The 12,864-nt window shown below is 39.4% G+C and overlaps 2 protein-coding genes across 2 annotated transcripts in view; both read left to right on the top strand.

Annotated features, from left to right (window-relative positions):
* The window catches only part of LOC117996260 (CD63 antigen-like), a 6,747-nt gene extending 917 nt beyond the window's left edge, over window positions 1–5,830 (top strand). The window contains exons 2-5 of the mRNA XM_069509458.1: window positions 2,088–2,288; window positions 3,559–3,720; window positions 4,313–4,570; window positions 5,174–5,830. Of these exons, the coding sequence (XP_069365559.1) occupies window positions 2,088–2,288; window positions 3,559–3,720; window positions 4,313–4,570; window positions 5,174–5,392 (840 nt within the window). The 3' untranslated portion in view covers window positions 5,393–5,830. The remainder of the gene's footprint in view (window positions 1–2,087; window positions 2,289–3,558; window positions 3,721–4,312; window positions 4,571–5,173) is intronic.
* A 546-nt stretch (window positions 5,831–6,376) lies between these two features.
* Window positions 6,377–12,831, top strand: LOC117996465 (leukocyte surface antigen CD53-like). Its single transcript, XM_034984523.2, has 5 exons — window positions 6,377–6,472; window positions 7,722–7,922; window positions 8,488–8,649; window positions 9,263–9,520; window positions 11,024–12,831. Exons 1-5 carry the CDS (start codon window positions 6,398–6,400, stop codon window positions 11,285–11,287), a joined length of 960 nt encoding a protein of 319 aa, XP_034840414.1. The 5' UTR covers window positions 6,377–6,397; the 3' UTR covers window positions 11,288–12,831.
* The last annotated feature ends 33 nt before the right edge of the window (window positions 12,832–12,864 follow it).

Genomic DNA, 12,864 nt, shown 5'->3' with positions numbered 1-12,864 from the left:
TTTCTTAAAGCACTCTGAGAAACTATGATTGGTCTTCTTACATAAGGAACAAAATTTAGTTGGATGTTTTGGTTGAGTAATTTTTACAAGTTTGAAAATTTTTTCTTCTTCGACTGCTAGAGAAATTGCTTCATTAAGTGTCGAAGGGTTTCTGCAGCGGACAATATTAGAAATATTAGGGTTAAGACCTAATTGGAATAAGCTTAAGGCGAGTTCTTCCATAGCTGTGATTTTGCCTAGAAGGAGATTACGATCAGTGCATGAATTTTGAATATCAGCTTGAAGTCGAGTTAGGCATGCTTCGAGTCTGATAGAATATTGTGTCACACTTTCGGACTGGCCCTGTTTACAGTTTTGGAGATCAAGTAGCAGATGGGACGAGTGTTTTTTCTCGCCAAACGTGCTTTTTAAATATGATTTTAATTCATCCCAATTATTGAAATTTTTAAGGCTGCAGGCTAATTGAGCTTTGCCCTCAAGTTGGGAGATTATATATTTACATAAGATATTTTGCTGGTCGGGAGCAGCTAAACTAATTGCGTTATCGCAGTTAGTTAGGAACGCGGCAAGAGTTTCCCGATTCCCATCATAAGACCTTACGAATTTAGTGAGTATAGAGAGAGTCACTTTTGCGTCCGAACTTTCTGACTTTAAACTCATTTTTGATTACTGAAACTGAGATATGGAGAGAAAAAAAAAAGGATTTAAATTTAAAATACAGTACGAAAATATACAATTTAGACAATTTACGCTTTTTATACAAAATTAATATAAACTACTTACAGGATAACGGCAAACATCACGATTTATTTTTTCACAAAAAGGTTTTCACTTTGATGTCACTGCACTGAAAGTTAAATTAGGTCGATGCGTTTGCGACACGTGAAGGCTTTGAACTGTACGGAATGCGTCTCGTATTTCACGCGGCGACGATATCGAGTAGGTTTCTGAAGATATTGAAGAAATTGTATTTCGTAATTTTGAAGGCTTAAAATTTATTTCACTGATGTTTTTAAGTGAGTCCAGGATATTCGCGTTCTTCGTGTGAGATGCGGGCTCAGTCTGGCAGGCTGAGACTTATCGTCGATCTTGAGTAGAACCGGTGCTTAGTGGTTGTGATGCGGGCTCAACCCTGGGGGCGAGGCTTATCGTCGATCACGACTGCGATGACCTCAGGATTCTTTGGATGCTAAGGGTCCTCTTGCGTGAACCTTCTTAGCATCCCACTTCTGACACCAATTGTTAGGAGGTCCGCTTCGACAGTCTTTTGAAAAAAAAACCACAAGAAATGTCCAACGAATTTAATTTGGAAATTCACACACACGGAACTTTTACTTCACGCGAATACAGTAGTTTCAGTGTTAACTGCTTAATGTGGAAATGTGGACTGCTTCGCCGCCTCGCGGATTGTTCGCTTTATATAAATTGAAATGCTGAAGCAGCGAATTAACACGTCATGTTAAAATTATTAATTTATAACAGAGCGATGATTCTGCGAAACCATCGACATATTTTGTGGCGCGGTGTTTGCGAGTGAATAGCGGGCTTCATCGCGCCACAATGACTGTACCGATTTGGCTGTTTGGAATAGAAAAAAACTTATACTATACCCTAAGACATAGATTACTTTTATCCCAAAAGAAATCCTGCGGGCATAATCTAGTAATCTATATACCTATAAAAAGAAATGCTGTCTCAGTTCTGACTGATCTTTCATACGCACAGTAGATACAAAGTACAAACTACTTATTGGACGAATTAAAGCGTACCTACTGCGTAGACATCCGCTATGAAACGATTTTTGAAAATTCAACCCCTAACGGCGGTTACGCACTCATCCGATCTGAGTCCCTAAAAATACGTTCCTTTTTGTTTTGTATGGGAGCTTATGACATAATGTCGTAGATAATCGCTGGTATTCTCACGGATGACGGATGGAACTCTGATGACGAAGTGCAGTGCGTAATCGCTGTAAGGGGGTACAGTAGGGAAATTTAGTGTTTGTGGTTTGTTGCCTAGTAGTTTGGAATTCGTGCCGTAGCTAGCTAAAGTATAAAACTAGTAACTAATAAATAGCTCTATTTCAGATAATTGGCGGTCTCATGATTGCGTTGGGATTCTCGGTATATGCCCATTACCACACGTTCTCGTTCTTCTACGAGGGCGCCAAGACAGGGCGGTTGTTCTCACCATCCATACTCTGCATCCTGTTGGGCATGTTCCTTCTCATTGTTACACTCTTTGGGTTTTTCGGCAGCTTGAAACAGAGCACTTGCATGGTGAATTTGGTACGTATTATAAACAAGGAGTCAAAAGCTTAATCTGTATACATAAAATTCAAAGTCCTGTACCCGTAGTATAAGATTTTACGTCTCACCAAACGGTGCTCGAGAGTCGAAACACTTCTGCGTTATAGTAAACTGGATCTTAACCGCCTTGTTTTAAAGCTCAAGTTTGTCTACACATCTAAAGCCAGCGCTCCAAGCGGAAACGTTGGGAAATTAAAATCAGTGGCATTGAATTTTTGACTTCAATTCAAGGCTGTTTAGGTCCATTTTACTTTGATGTTATTTTGTTTCTATTCTCGAATTCTAGCAACGTTTGGTGAGACGTAAAATCTTATACTACGGGTACTGACTGACTGGCTTATATTTCAACGCACAGCCTAAGCCGCTGGTCCTAGAGACATGAAATTTGGAGAGTGTGTTCTTGTAAAGAGTAGGTATCCGTTAAGAAAGGATTTTTCGAAATTCTACCCCTAAGAGGGTTAAATGGGGGTTTGAAATGTATGTAGTCCACGCGGACGAAGTCGCGAGCTAGTTTGTAATATAATCCGCTGAAACAGACAAAACTGTATGGTGCAACATGCAGTATGCGATATGTACCACCCGCCCTCCCACTTCTAAACGTATAAAAAAAGCCAGCCACCAAGCAAGCAATACGCACCACCACCACGCAGCATGGTATAAATCCCTCAAAACACACTCGACGCACAATTGGGTATTTGACTCCAATTTTTTTATTACTTTATTATAAACTAGGATAAAAATAATGACGTAAACTGAAAAAATAATTAAATCAATCAAATAACAAAAAGTTATATGCATTTAAATATTTCTGATTGGACAGAGATAGCGATATAGCATTTTGACGTCACACCTTACTAATGCCATAATAGCTTCGTGCGGTTTCATACAAATTTTCGTTTTGCGAGAAAGGGATAAAAGACCCTCCCACTCCAAAATTAAAATGCCTGTAACTTTGTAAATCTTTGTTGGATTTTAATATTTTTTTCAGGGTAGGTAGGTACGTCTTTATTTTTATCCTAGTTTATAATTTAAAGTAATAATATTTATCAAATTCAAAAGTAGGAAAATACCCAATTGGCAGATTTAACAACAGTTTCCTCACGATGTTTTCCTTCATCGTTAAAGCAAGTGATATATTTTAATTGCTTGAAACGCGCATGACTCCGAATAGTAGGCGGACGTCTTAACTCTTGACCACTAGGCCATCACGGCGTTTTTAAGTTCCATTCTACGTTTTTTTAAATTTCAGTATGCAGTCATTTTGACGATTATGCTCTTACTGAAGTTGGTTGTGATCATACTGGCGTTCACATTGGACGCAGGAACCATACGGGATCTTTTGTACATACCTATTTCCCAATACGCGTCGGATCCAGAAATTGAAATGGAAATCGACCGACTCCAAGTGTCTGTAAGTTTATTCATTAGGTATTTAGCTATAATATTGATTTTGAGAATTTAATTATAAATACCTATAGTTGATACCGGCTGTAATCACGTGGTTAATCGAAGTAAGATCACTTTGTTGTCTGTCTGTCTGTCCGTCTGTCCGTCGTGTCTGTCTAGAAAACCGCTAGGGTAATTTCCGTTGACCTAGAATCATGAAATTTGGTAGATAGGTAGGATATCACAAGTAAAGGAATAAATCCGAAAACCATGAATTTGTGGTTATATTCCAACAAAAAAATTTAAAATGTGTTCACGAACAAATAAATAGGTACCTAATTAGTATTTTCAATTTTCAGAGTAAGATAACTATACCCAGTGGAGTATCATTTGAAAGGGGTTTGTTTACTTGTACAGTGTACCATTCTAAAACACGTTTTTATTTATTGACGTAAAATCAAAGAAAAGTCTACTTTAGAAAGAAAGGGCTATCTACTTTAGGGTTACCTGCTGCGTCAAATGTACTAACATTTGACGCCTGCCAGTGACATCGAAGCTTCGCCGTTTAGAAGTTCCCTAACTGTCGTGAACTGTGACACAGGCATTCTTATTCCCAGCTCAACTGCTGTGGCGGCAACTCGTACGCAGATTACGCCGATGTGGAGTTCACAAGCAACCACTCAACAACGCTAGTCCCAACGCCCACTGGTGGTGGCCGTGTGCCGATAGCTGTACCTCAAACCTGCTGCATCCTCCCGCACGCGGAAGTCTGCTATAGGATGAGGGAACGGGGCTGTAAGACTGCATTGGTGATCCTTTTCTCGCAGAATGCTAGTGTTATTGGCGTTCTGGGGATTTCTGTTATGTTTATTCAGGTAATATCTTAATTTACACGCTTGAGCACGGTTCTCCTCTCAAGGTTCTTCTCTCCTCGAAGGGTGTAAGACCACCATGATGGTCAAGTGCCGATTTTATTGGTAAAGCCTATGTTCAACAGTGGACATCCGCATTCCGATATTATGGTGAAAAACTTTTGAACCTAGTTAGAATCGACCATTGCGAACCCTGGATAGGTACTTATAAATGCGAAAGTGTGTCTGTCTATCTGTTTGCTAGTTTTTCATCATTCAGCTGTTTAAACGATTTTGACCTAATCATTGATTTATTAACTACTAAATCAATGGACGTAATGTACAGAGATAATTTGCATCCCAGCAATGGACATGGGCTACTTTTCTACTGGAAAATCAAAGAGCTCCTGATTGTTTGAAGTTTGAACTGTTGAGAGTCCTGATGAGTTTCACTGAATTTTTATAAAGCCTAAATCCATATGAATGAAGCTGCGGGTATCACCCATTTAGTACAGAGATCAACAGGGACGACTAACGGAGTTTATCCTGGCTATTATTTATACATTTCCCATTTTAAAAACCTAAACCCGCATCATCTGATGCAACACATTTTTTTTCTATTTACAGCTGCTGGGTATAATTTTTGCACTGCTACTAGCAAGATGCATCCGTAAAGTGAAAAGCGAAAGGGGTCTGCTTTCGTGGAACATCAAGGAGCACATGATACTGGCTCGCCAGGGCCAGGAGACGAACAAACAGGAAGTTACTACAGATGCCAGTACCAAACAGAAAGATACTACAGATGACAGTGTCTACATACCACCCCATGAGTCTAGCACTGCTTGAACAAAACAATCACATATTATTTTTCTGTAACTTTTATAATAATTACCTATTAAACACCAGATTATTATGTTATGCCCATTACATTATCCGTATGTACCCAAAATTTTTCTATTAAATGTGTCTGTCGGTTACGTCTGAACCGATTTTGACAGGCATGCAGTGTGCTCCCGGAGAACGGACATAGGCTACTTTTTATTCCGTAAAAATAGCTTTGTCCCACAGGAGATTTGGTACAGATATTTAGGAAAAAATGGGCTGATTCGTTGGGTTATAATAATTATTAGTATTTGTGTAAAACATATTACCAAGATCATAGTAGCGTCGTTCATTATGATTGCAGGTATAAAAGTACTTCTATTGTTGTGAACAAATCAGTATTTTATTACGGCTATTGGTCAATAAATAACACAATAATAAAATTAAAATAAGTTTTTTTATTATAATATATCACCATTGATGTAGAACAGTAGAATATATAGATGGCAGCTCACGAATAAAATGAAATCCTCAAGTTTTGCACACATAAAATACAGTATAGTGTATACGTACACCTTTAGTCCGCGACAGGTTTAGAACGACTAATGCGATGCCGCTTGCTTCCAAATCCTACTAACATTTCTATTCCACTGGGCTTTGTAATCGGTATGTTACCTATTTGCCAGCGGGACAGGAGTGGAGAAGGCGGGTAGAGACTTGCGCGAAGGGTGCAATGGACGTGATAATTTTGCATTGATATACGATAACGAGTAGTTGAAGACCTGGGAGACGGGAGAGTGACATAAGCTACTTTTATCCCGGAAAATCAAAGAGTTTCCATGGTATTTTTGAAACCTAAATCCACGCGGACGAAGTCATGGTCATCAGCTAGTAAGTAATAAATAAAACTGCACCAATATCATCGTTATCTTTTATCAAAAAATATTTATCAGCGGAGTTTTATGTGAATTGAACATAATATTCAGTAAGGTATTCTTTACCCTAAGTGTAGGTACTATAGTGCTAAAAATGACGCTCAAAAAAGCGGAATTAAACTTGAAATCTATGAGAACTCTGATGCTCATGATTACGACAAAGTTTATGGTAAGTATTTGTACTTAGTACCTATACAGGCTACTGATATATTGATGATACTAGTATTATTAGATTTATAGATAGGTACACACTTCGTAATCAGTATACGTCATATTAAAATGTCTTTGTATCATGTAGATTCAATTGTTTTAGACAAGTATAATATGCTTACCTACTTTCATATACTTAATTGATAACAGCGATAAAGAAATGTAAATGTCGAGAAAATCATATTTTGGTTTTACCTTACCAAAAAGTTCGAAATTCGTACTTATATAATACCTATGGAAATAAGTGTAGTCTTATTAACAAGATTTCGATTGACTTGTCTTTACACAATTTTAGAAATTTCTATTAAATAGCGTATTTCGTAACTACAACTTAAAATAAGCTATTGTTACTTTGTTACTATACTTAATATGGTTGGAATTTGTATAATAAAAACAAAACCGGCCAAGTTCGAGTCAGGCTCGCGCAACGAGGGTTCCGTACTACAGTCGTATTTTTTCGACATTTTGCACGATAATTCAAAACCTATGCTGCATAAAAATAAATAAAGACCTGTTTTAGAATGTACAGGTGAAGACCTTTCATATGATACCCCACTTGATATAGTTATCTTACTTCGAAAATTGAAAATACCTACTAATTATATTAATTAATTCATGACCACATTTTTTTTTGTGTGATGTAACTACAAATTCACGGTTTTCACGGCTTACCTACCTGCCAAATTTCATGATTCTAGGTCAACGGGAAGTACCCTGTAGGTTTCTTGACAGACAACAAAGTGATCCTTTCACTTTCATTGAGGGTTCCGTTTTTCCTTTTGAGGTACCTACGGAACCCTAAAAATTGAAGGAGGATACTTGTTTTTTTTCTGTTTCCTATTCAGAGATCGTTAGGTAATAAAATAACGTAAATACTTACCTTAAAACAAGTAAGATAGGTACGTAGGTAGAGCTCCTTTTCCACATACGACTAGTGTTATGTGTAGTTTTAGCAAGATGTAAAAAGCTACCCTTTTTTGTTAGCACGGAATAGCAAATTAAGCTTGTTGGTCTTTGTGTATTTATGGACATCAGCAAAATAACGCCAGCTTCTATCTAAAATATTCATCATTCCCCAAAATCCTTGTAGCTTTAGTTTTAAGTTTACCTATGTAATTAACTGACCTTTAGGTAGGTACATCTTTATCTTTAAAAAAAAAGTGTATTTCGTAATACTATTTTAAATAAATGATTTGACTTGACTTCAGATACTGGCCTGTTTCATGATCGTCTTGGGATTAGCAGTGTATTCTTACTACCACTCATTCTCGTTCTTTCAAGAGGGCGTCAAAAGCGGAAGGTTTTTCACGCCCGCCCTAATAACTTTTCTGCTGGGCGTATTCCTACTCATCGTCACACTGTTTGGATTTTTTGGTACTTTAAAACAGAGTACTTGTCTGGTGAATTTGGTACGTGACTTTTTTAAATTTTAACAGAAAATAAGTAGGTAGGTACCTACAGTACTTTTTGTGCAAAACTGTTCGTAAGACGGATTGAAGAAAAAGAAGATTTAGACAAATTGAGAACCTCCTCCTTTTTGAAGTCGGTTAAAAATGGAAATAGTTGATCTATTCGAGACTGCCAGGATCACGATCTTCAGTTATGAAGAAACGACGGGGAGAGATAGAGAGAGATACTTGTTTTTTAAACATTTGCAGCACCAGAGGAACCGCTAATACGTTGCGTTGCCCCTTGAATACCCCATGTTGAAATCTAGTGGGAACACCGCAGAAACGAATTGGTCCCACAGTTTTGGAAAACAGTTTTGAAACTTTAGAAAGCATTCCTTTAAGTTATTTTTTACTTTACAGCGGCGTTTAAACTGTACAATTTACATTGATAAGACCCACGACGTTACAGCGTGTCCATACTCGATTAATGTCATCGAGATGTTCAAACTCATGTTAACTCTTTAGCGAAAGTAGGGTCTGCTAGTCTACGGGTGTTATAATAAACTGGAGGTTTTTATTTCAGTATGCCCTAATTTTGGGTCTTATGGTACTACTGAAGGTGGTTGTGGTCATACTGGCGTTCTCATTAGACCCTTGGAGACTAAGGGAAGCGTTGTACATACCAATCTCACAATATGTTTCGGACCAAGAAATTGAAATGGAAATCAACCAGCTTCAAGTATCCGTAAGTACCTTACCTACCTACCTGAGTACCGGACCTACCTTAGGCACAGTGTAAGGATAGTATTACCTACTGGTATCATAGAAGTTCGTCGAAGCTGTCTCCCCGCACTTAGGTACCGCACGATTACTCGGTCTACACTCTACTTTACGGGACGAACATGTTTTTTTTAAATAGAGATAGCGAGCAAAGGAGCAGGCGGGTCACCTGATGTTAAGTGATTACCGCCGCCCATGAACATTTGCAGCACCAGAGGAACCGCCGATGCGTTGCCAGCCTTTTAGGAATTTGTTGGTCCGCCCCTTGAATAACCCCATGTTGTAATCTAGTGGGAACACCGCCGATGGGAGTTGGTTCCACAGTTTGCATGTGCGTGGGAAGAAGGATCTGGCACAGCGGACGGTCGAAGTGCACCAGACACCCAGGTGGTGAGGAAGGTATTCGTTGTTATAGCAGCATAATATAACAACGAATACCTAATACAAATTTCAAAATGACCGCCATGTAAATTATGAAAAATAAAAAGTAGGCATAATTTTGTACGATGGTACGGATAACGGAACACTTCTTCTGTAAGTCCTACTCGACCTGACCAGTTTTTTTAATTTATTCCCAGCTTGACTGCTGCGGCAGTGAATCGTTCTTCGACTACGTCGGTATGGAGTTCACTGGTAACCACGACACAACGGTGGCCCTTGCCTCCTACCAGGGTGGTGTAGTGGAAGTGGTAATCCCAGCGACTTGCTGCTCCAAACAAAAAGAAGGGGTATGCATCACATTGAGGCCTCGAGGCTGCAAGACGGCGTTGATTGACACGTTTATGCACCATTCTGGCGTGATTGGCATTTTGGGGCTTTGTGTTACGATTATGAAGGTAATAATTTAGTATGAACTTAGGTAAGTACCTACCTGAACATAGATGTCCCGGAAGGAGTCAAGCTGGTCTGCTACGCGGATGATTTGGCGATATCTGTAACCGCAAATGATGCATACGAGATGGTGATTAAAGCAAACGAGACACTACACGCTGTTGACCTATGGATGCGACAGAATAAATTGGAGATCGCACCAGAAAAAACAGAAGCCGTCATCTTCAATAGAAGGAAAAATGCTCATAGCATATATTTTGACTGTGGAGGTATAGTGGTAGTCCCATCGTCCAGTGTTACATACTTAGGAGTCAAGCTGGATTGGGGGCTAACCTTCGGCCCACACATAAAGTCTGTCTGCGAGAAGGCTTCTAGGACCGCAGGGGCCTTGTGCAAAATACTCCTTAACACAAAGGGCCCACGAGATAACAAAAGACGAACGCTGGCAATGGCTACCCAATCGATAATCCTGTATGCTGCGCCGGTGTGGGAACCAGCAATGAAGTTCGCAGTGCACAAAAGGCGAATCCTAAAAGCACAACGTGTGCTGGCGCTTCGAGTATGCTCGGCTTATAAAACTGTATCAACGGACGCAGCGCTGGTACTGGCGAACCTAATACCTATCCACTTACTGGCTCTCGAGAGAACGGAGACAAGAAACATCAAAAACTCCGAACAAATCAGAACCTCGAAAAAGGAAACCCTCGCAAGATGGCAAAGAGAGTGGGATAGCTCGACCAAAGGTAGATGGACACATTGTCTCATTCCAAACCTGGAAAAATGGACAAATAGACAACATGGCCGACTGTCTTACCGACTGACGCAGCTTCTAACAGGGGACGGGGTATTCATGGACTTCCTCGTACGCATTGGTAAAAGACAAGATGCTAGATGTTTTTACTGCAGCGAAGTTGATGATGCGATGCACACAATATTTGCATGTGCAAAGTGGGAAAAAGAGAGAAGAGAGATCGTCAGTAGAATGGGAGACATAACAGTAGAAAATCTAATAGAAAAAATGCTGGAAAATGAGAAAAACTGGACAGCTATAACAGACTTTGCTGAAATAATAATGAAGGAAAAGGAAGACGAAGAAAAAAGAAGAGGAAAATAGTAAAAGACAAGAATGTTGCTGTGTTGTAGGCTGAAAGGCGGGTACACGGTCAACAAGAAGACAGCAGGGGTTTTTTAGCCGGTAAGAGTCCGGCTCTACCTACGGGTGTCCATGAGGATTTTCCCCTGCTGCATTAAAAAAAAAAAAAAAAAAAAAAGGTAAGTACCTACCTACCTAAACTTTTTAAGTTAAATTTAAATTCAAATTCAAATGATTTACTCAAAATAGGGTAATAAATTACTCTTTGTGATGGTCAGATGTTAGATTTGTAAGATATAGTGGTGATAATTACTACGCAAACTTAAAACTAAAGCTACAAGGGTTCAAAACCCGGTAAAGGTCGATGTACATTATTTTTATGTCGTGTAATGTAAAAATGATTGTTTTCTTGCAGGTGCTGGGTATAGTATTCGCCTTATTGCTAGCCCGGTGTATACGTAAAGCGAAGAGTGAGAGAGGTCTAATGTCGTGGACGATCACCGAGCAGTCGATAGTGGCAAGACAGGACGAGATTGCCAACCAAGTGGGAGATCAATCGGGATCTGAAAACCAAGCTGGGAACCTAGCAGGAAACCATCACCAACCACCACCATGGGCGGTTACAAATGGCGATGCCAGTGGAGAAGTACCTACAGCTACACATATTGTAGTCCCATGACTCTAGCACAATCAGTGATATACTCGTACATTACGTAAGTCCCGCAAATTGCTAATGCGCATAGCCGCCATTTTAGTGACGTCAGCACTAGACTGAAGTTTCGAGCTGATTGTATATTTTTATTACGGCTGACGTCAAAATGACATGATTTCGATGATATAATGAGACATGATTCCAGCGCAATAGCAATTTGTGAGACTTATATACCTCTACACTCATGTCTACGAGCGCAAAATGTATCTTTGTCAGGATATGTTCCTACCAAAAACATTAGAATCCATCTTGTCATCATCACCAACCGATAGACTCAAACCACTCTAGGTTGGACATAATCTTTGAAGGGATTTTTACGTCATGGATTCCACCTGAATCCAGCGGCGGCTCCCTGCGACTAGCGTGATGTCATCTGTTCACCTAGTAGGTCTTCCAACGCTGCGCATTCCGGTGCAATCCTAGCAGTCCAGCTCCTTGGAACTCCAACGTCTACCGGTTTTTCAAACTATGTGCCCTGCCCATTGCCACTTCAGCTTCACAAACCGCTGACTTATGTCGGTTATTTTGGGTCTCTTACGGATCTCATTTCGGAATTGATCACATACCTATAGAAACTCCAAGCATAGTTTTCTCCACCCGCTAAATGATTCTGAGCTTTATGAGGCCCTTAGTTAGCGACCATGTCTCAGATCCGTATGTCATCACTAGCAAGTGGCAACATGCACTGTTCGAAGACCGAATCCATCTTATGCTTACTGTATTGTATATCTATGGTGTTTTTAGTAACTCCCTATCACTAAAGTACTTCATCTTTATGCATTCTGTCTTGCCACTCCTCATTATTTTAAATATCAATTTGAATACGATCTATAAGTATTTAATCTAGTTACAGCTAAGTACCCTACTCCTAGATACTTCTCTTCCTTCTATTTTCTAATACGGCTTTGGGACTCACTTCCCTTGGATGTTAAACAATCTCGATCACTTCCTCTGGTTTGGTTCAATTACTTTGATAATATACCTACTATTTATACCTATCTATTTAGATAGTTACCAATTCTATCGTCTATATATTTTATGTTTTCTCTTTTGTATTGTTTTAATATATTTATGTTCCACTGTACTTACCTGTATTATTTATTTTTAGGGTTCTAAAAAAAGGAAATAAGGAACCCTTATAGGGTCACTTCGTTGTCTGTCTGTCAAGGAACCGTAGGGCACTTCCCGTTGACCTAGAATCATGAAATGTGACAGGTAGCTAGGTCTTATACCAACCACAAATAAGGGGGAAGAATCTGAAAATCGTGAATTTGTGGTTATATCATGGTGTTCATGAAAACATATTAGTACTAGCTGTTGTCCGCGACTTCGTACGCGTGGATTTAGATTTTCAAAAATCCCGTAAATTTTATATTTTCTAAATATCCTCTGGTCTGGTGGGAGGCTTCGGCCGCTAGTTACCACCCTGCCGCCAAGCGATTTAGCGTTCCAGTACAATGTCGTGTAGAAACCATAGAGGTATGGGTTTAATAAAAAGCCCTTCCAGGTTAACCAGCTTTCATCTTAGATTGCATCATAACTTA

Source organism: Maniola hyperantus, chromosome 3, assembly GCF_902806685.2.
Source record: "Maniola hyperantus chromosome 3, iAphHyp1.2, whole genome shotgun sequence".
Lineage (NCBI taxonomy): Eukaryota > Metazoa > Arthropoda > Insecta > Lepidoptera > Nymphalidae > Maniola > Maniola hyperantus.
Note: the sequence above shows the minus strand (reverse complement) of the source record. Positions and strands in the feature narration are given on the sequence as shown.

Excerpts from the sequence above, each read along its gene's own strand:
- LOC117996465 (XM_034984523.2), top strand. The coding sequence starts at position 6,398 with ATGACGCTCAAAAAAGCGGAATTAAACTTGAAATCTATGAGAACTCTG. Across the intron at positions 7,923-8,487 it reads GTACTTGTCTGGTGAATTTG|TATGCCCTAATTTTGGGTCT; the intron begins GTACGTGACTTT and ends TTTTTATTTCAG. Across the intron at positions 9,521-11,023 it reads TTTGTGTTACGATTATGAAG|GTGCTGGGTATAGTATTCGC; the intron begins GTAATAATTTAG and ends GTTTTCTTGCAG.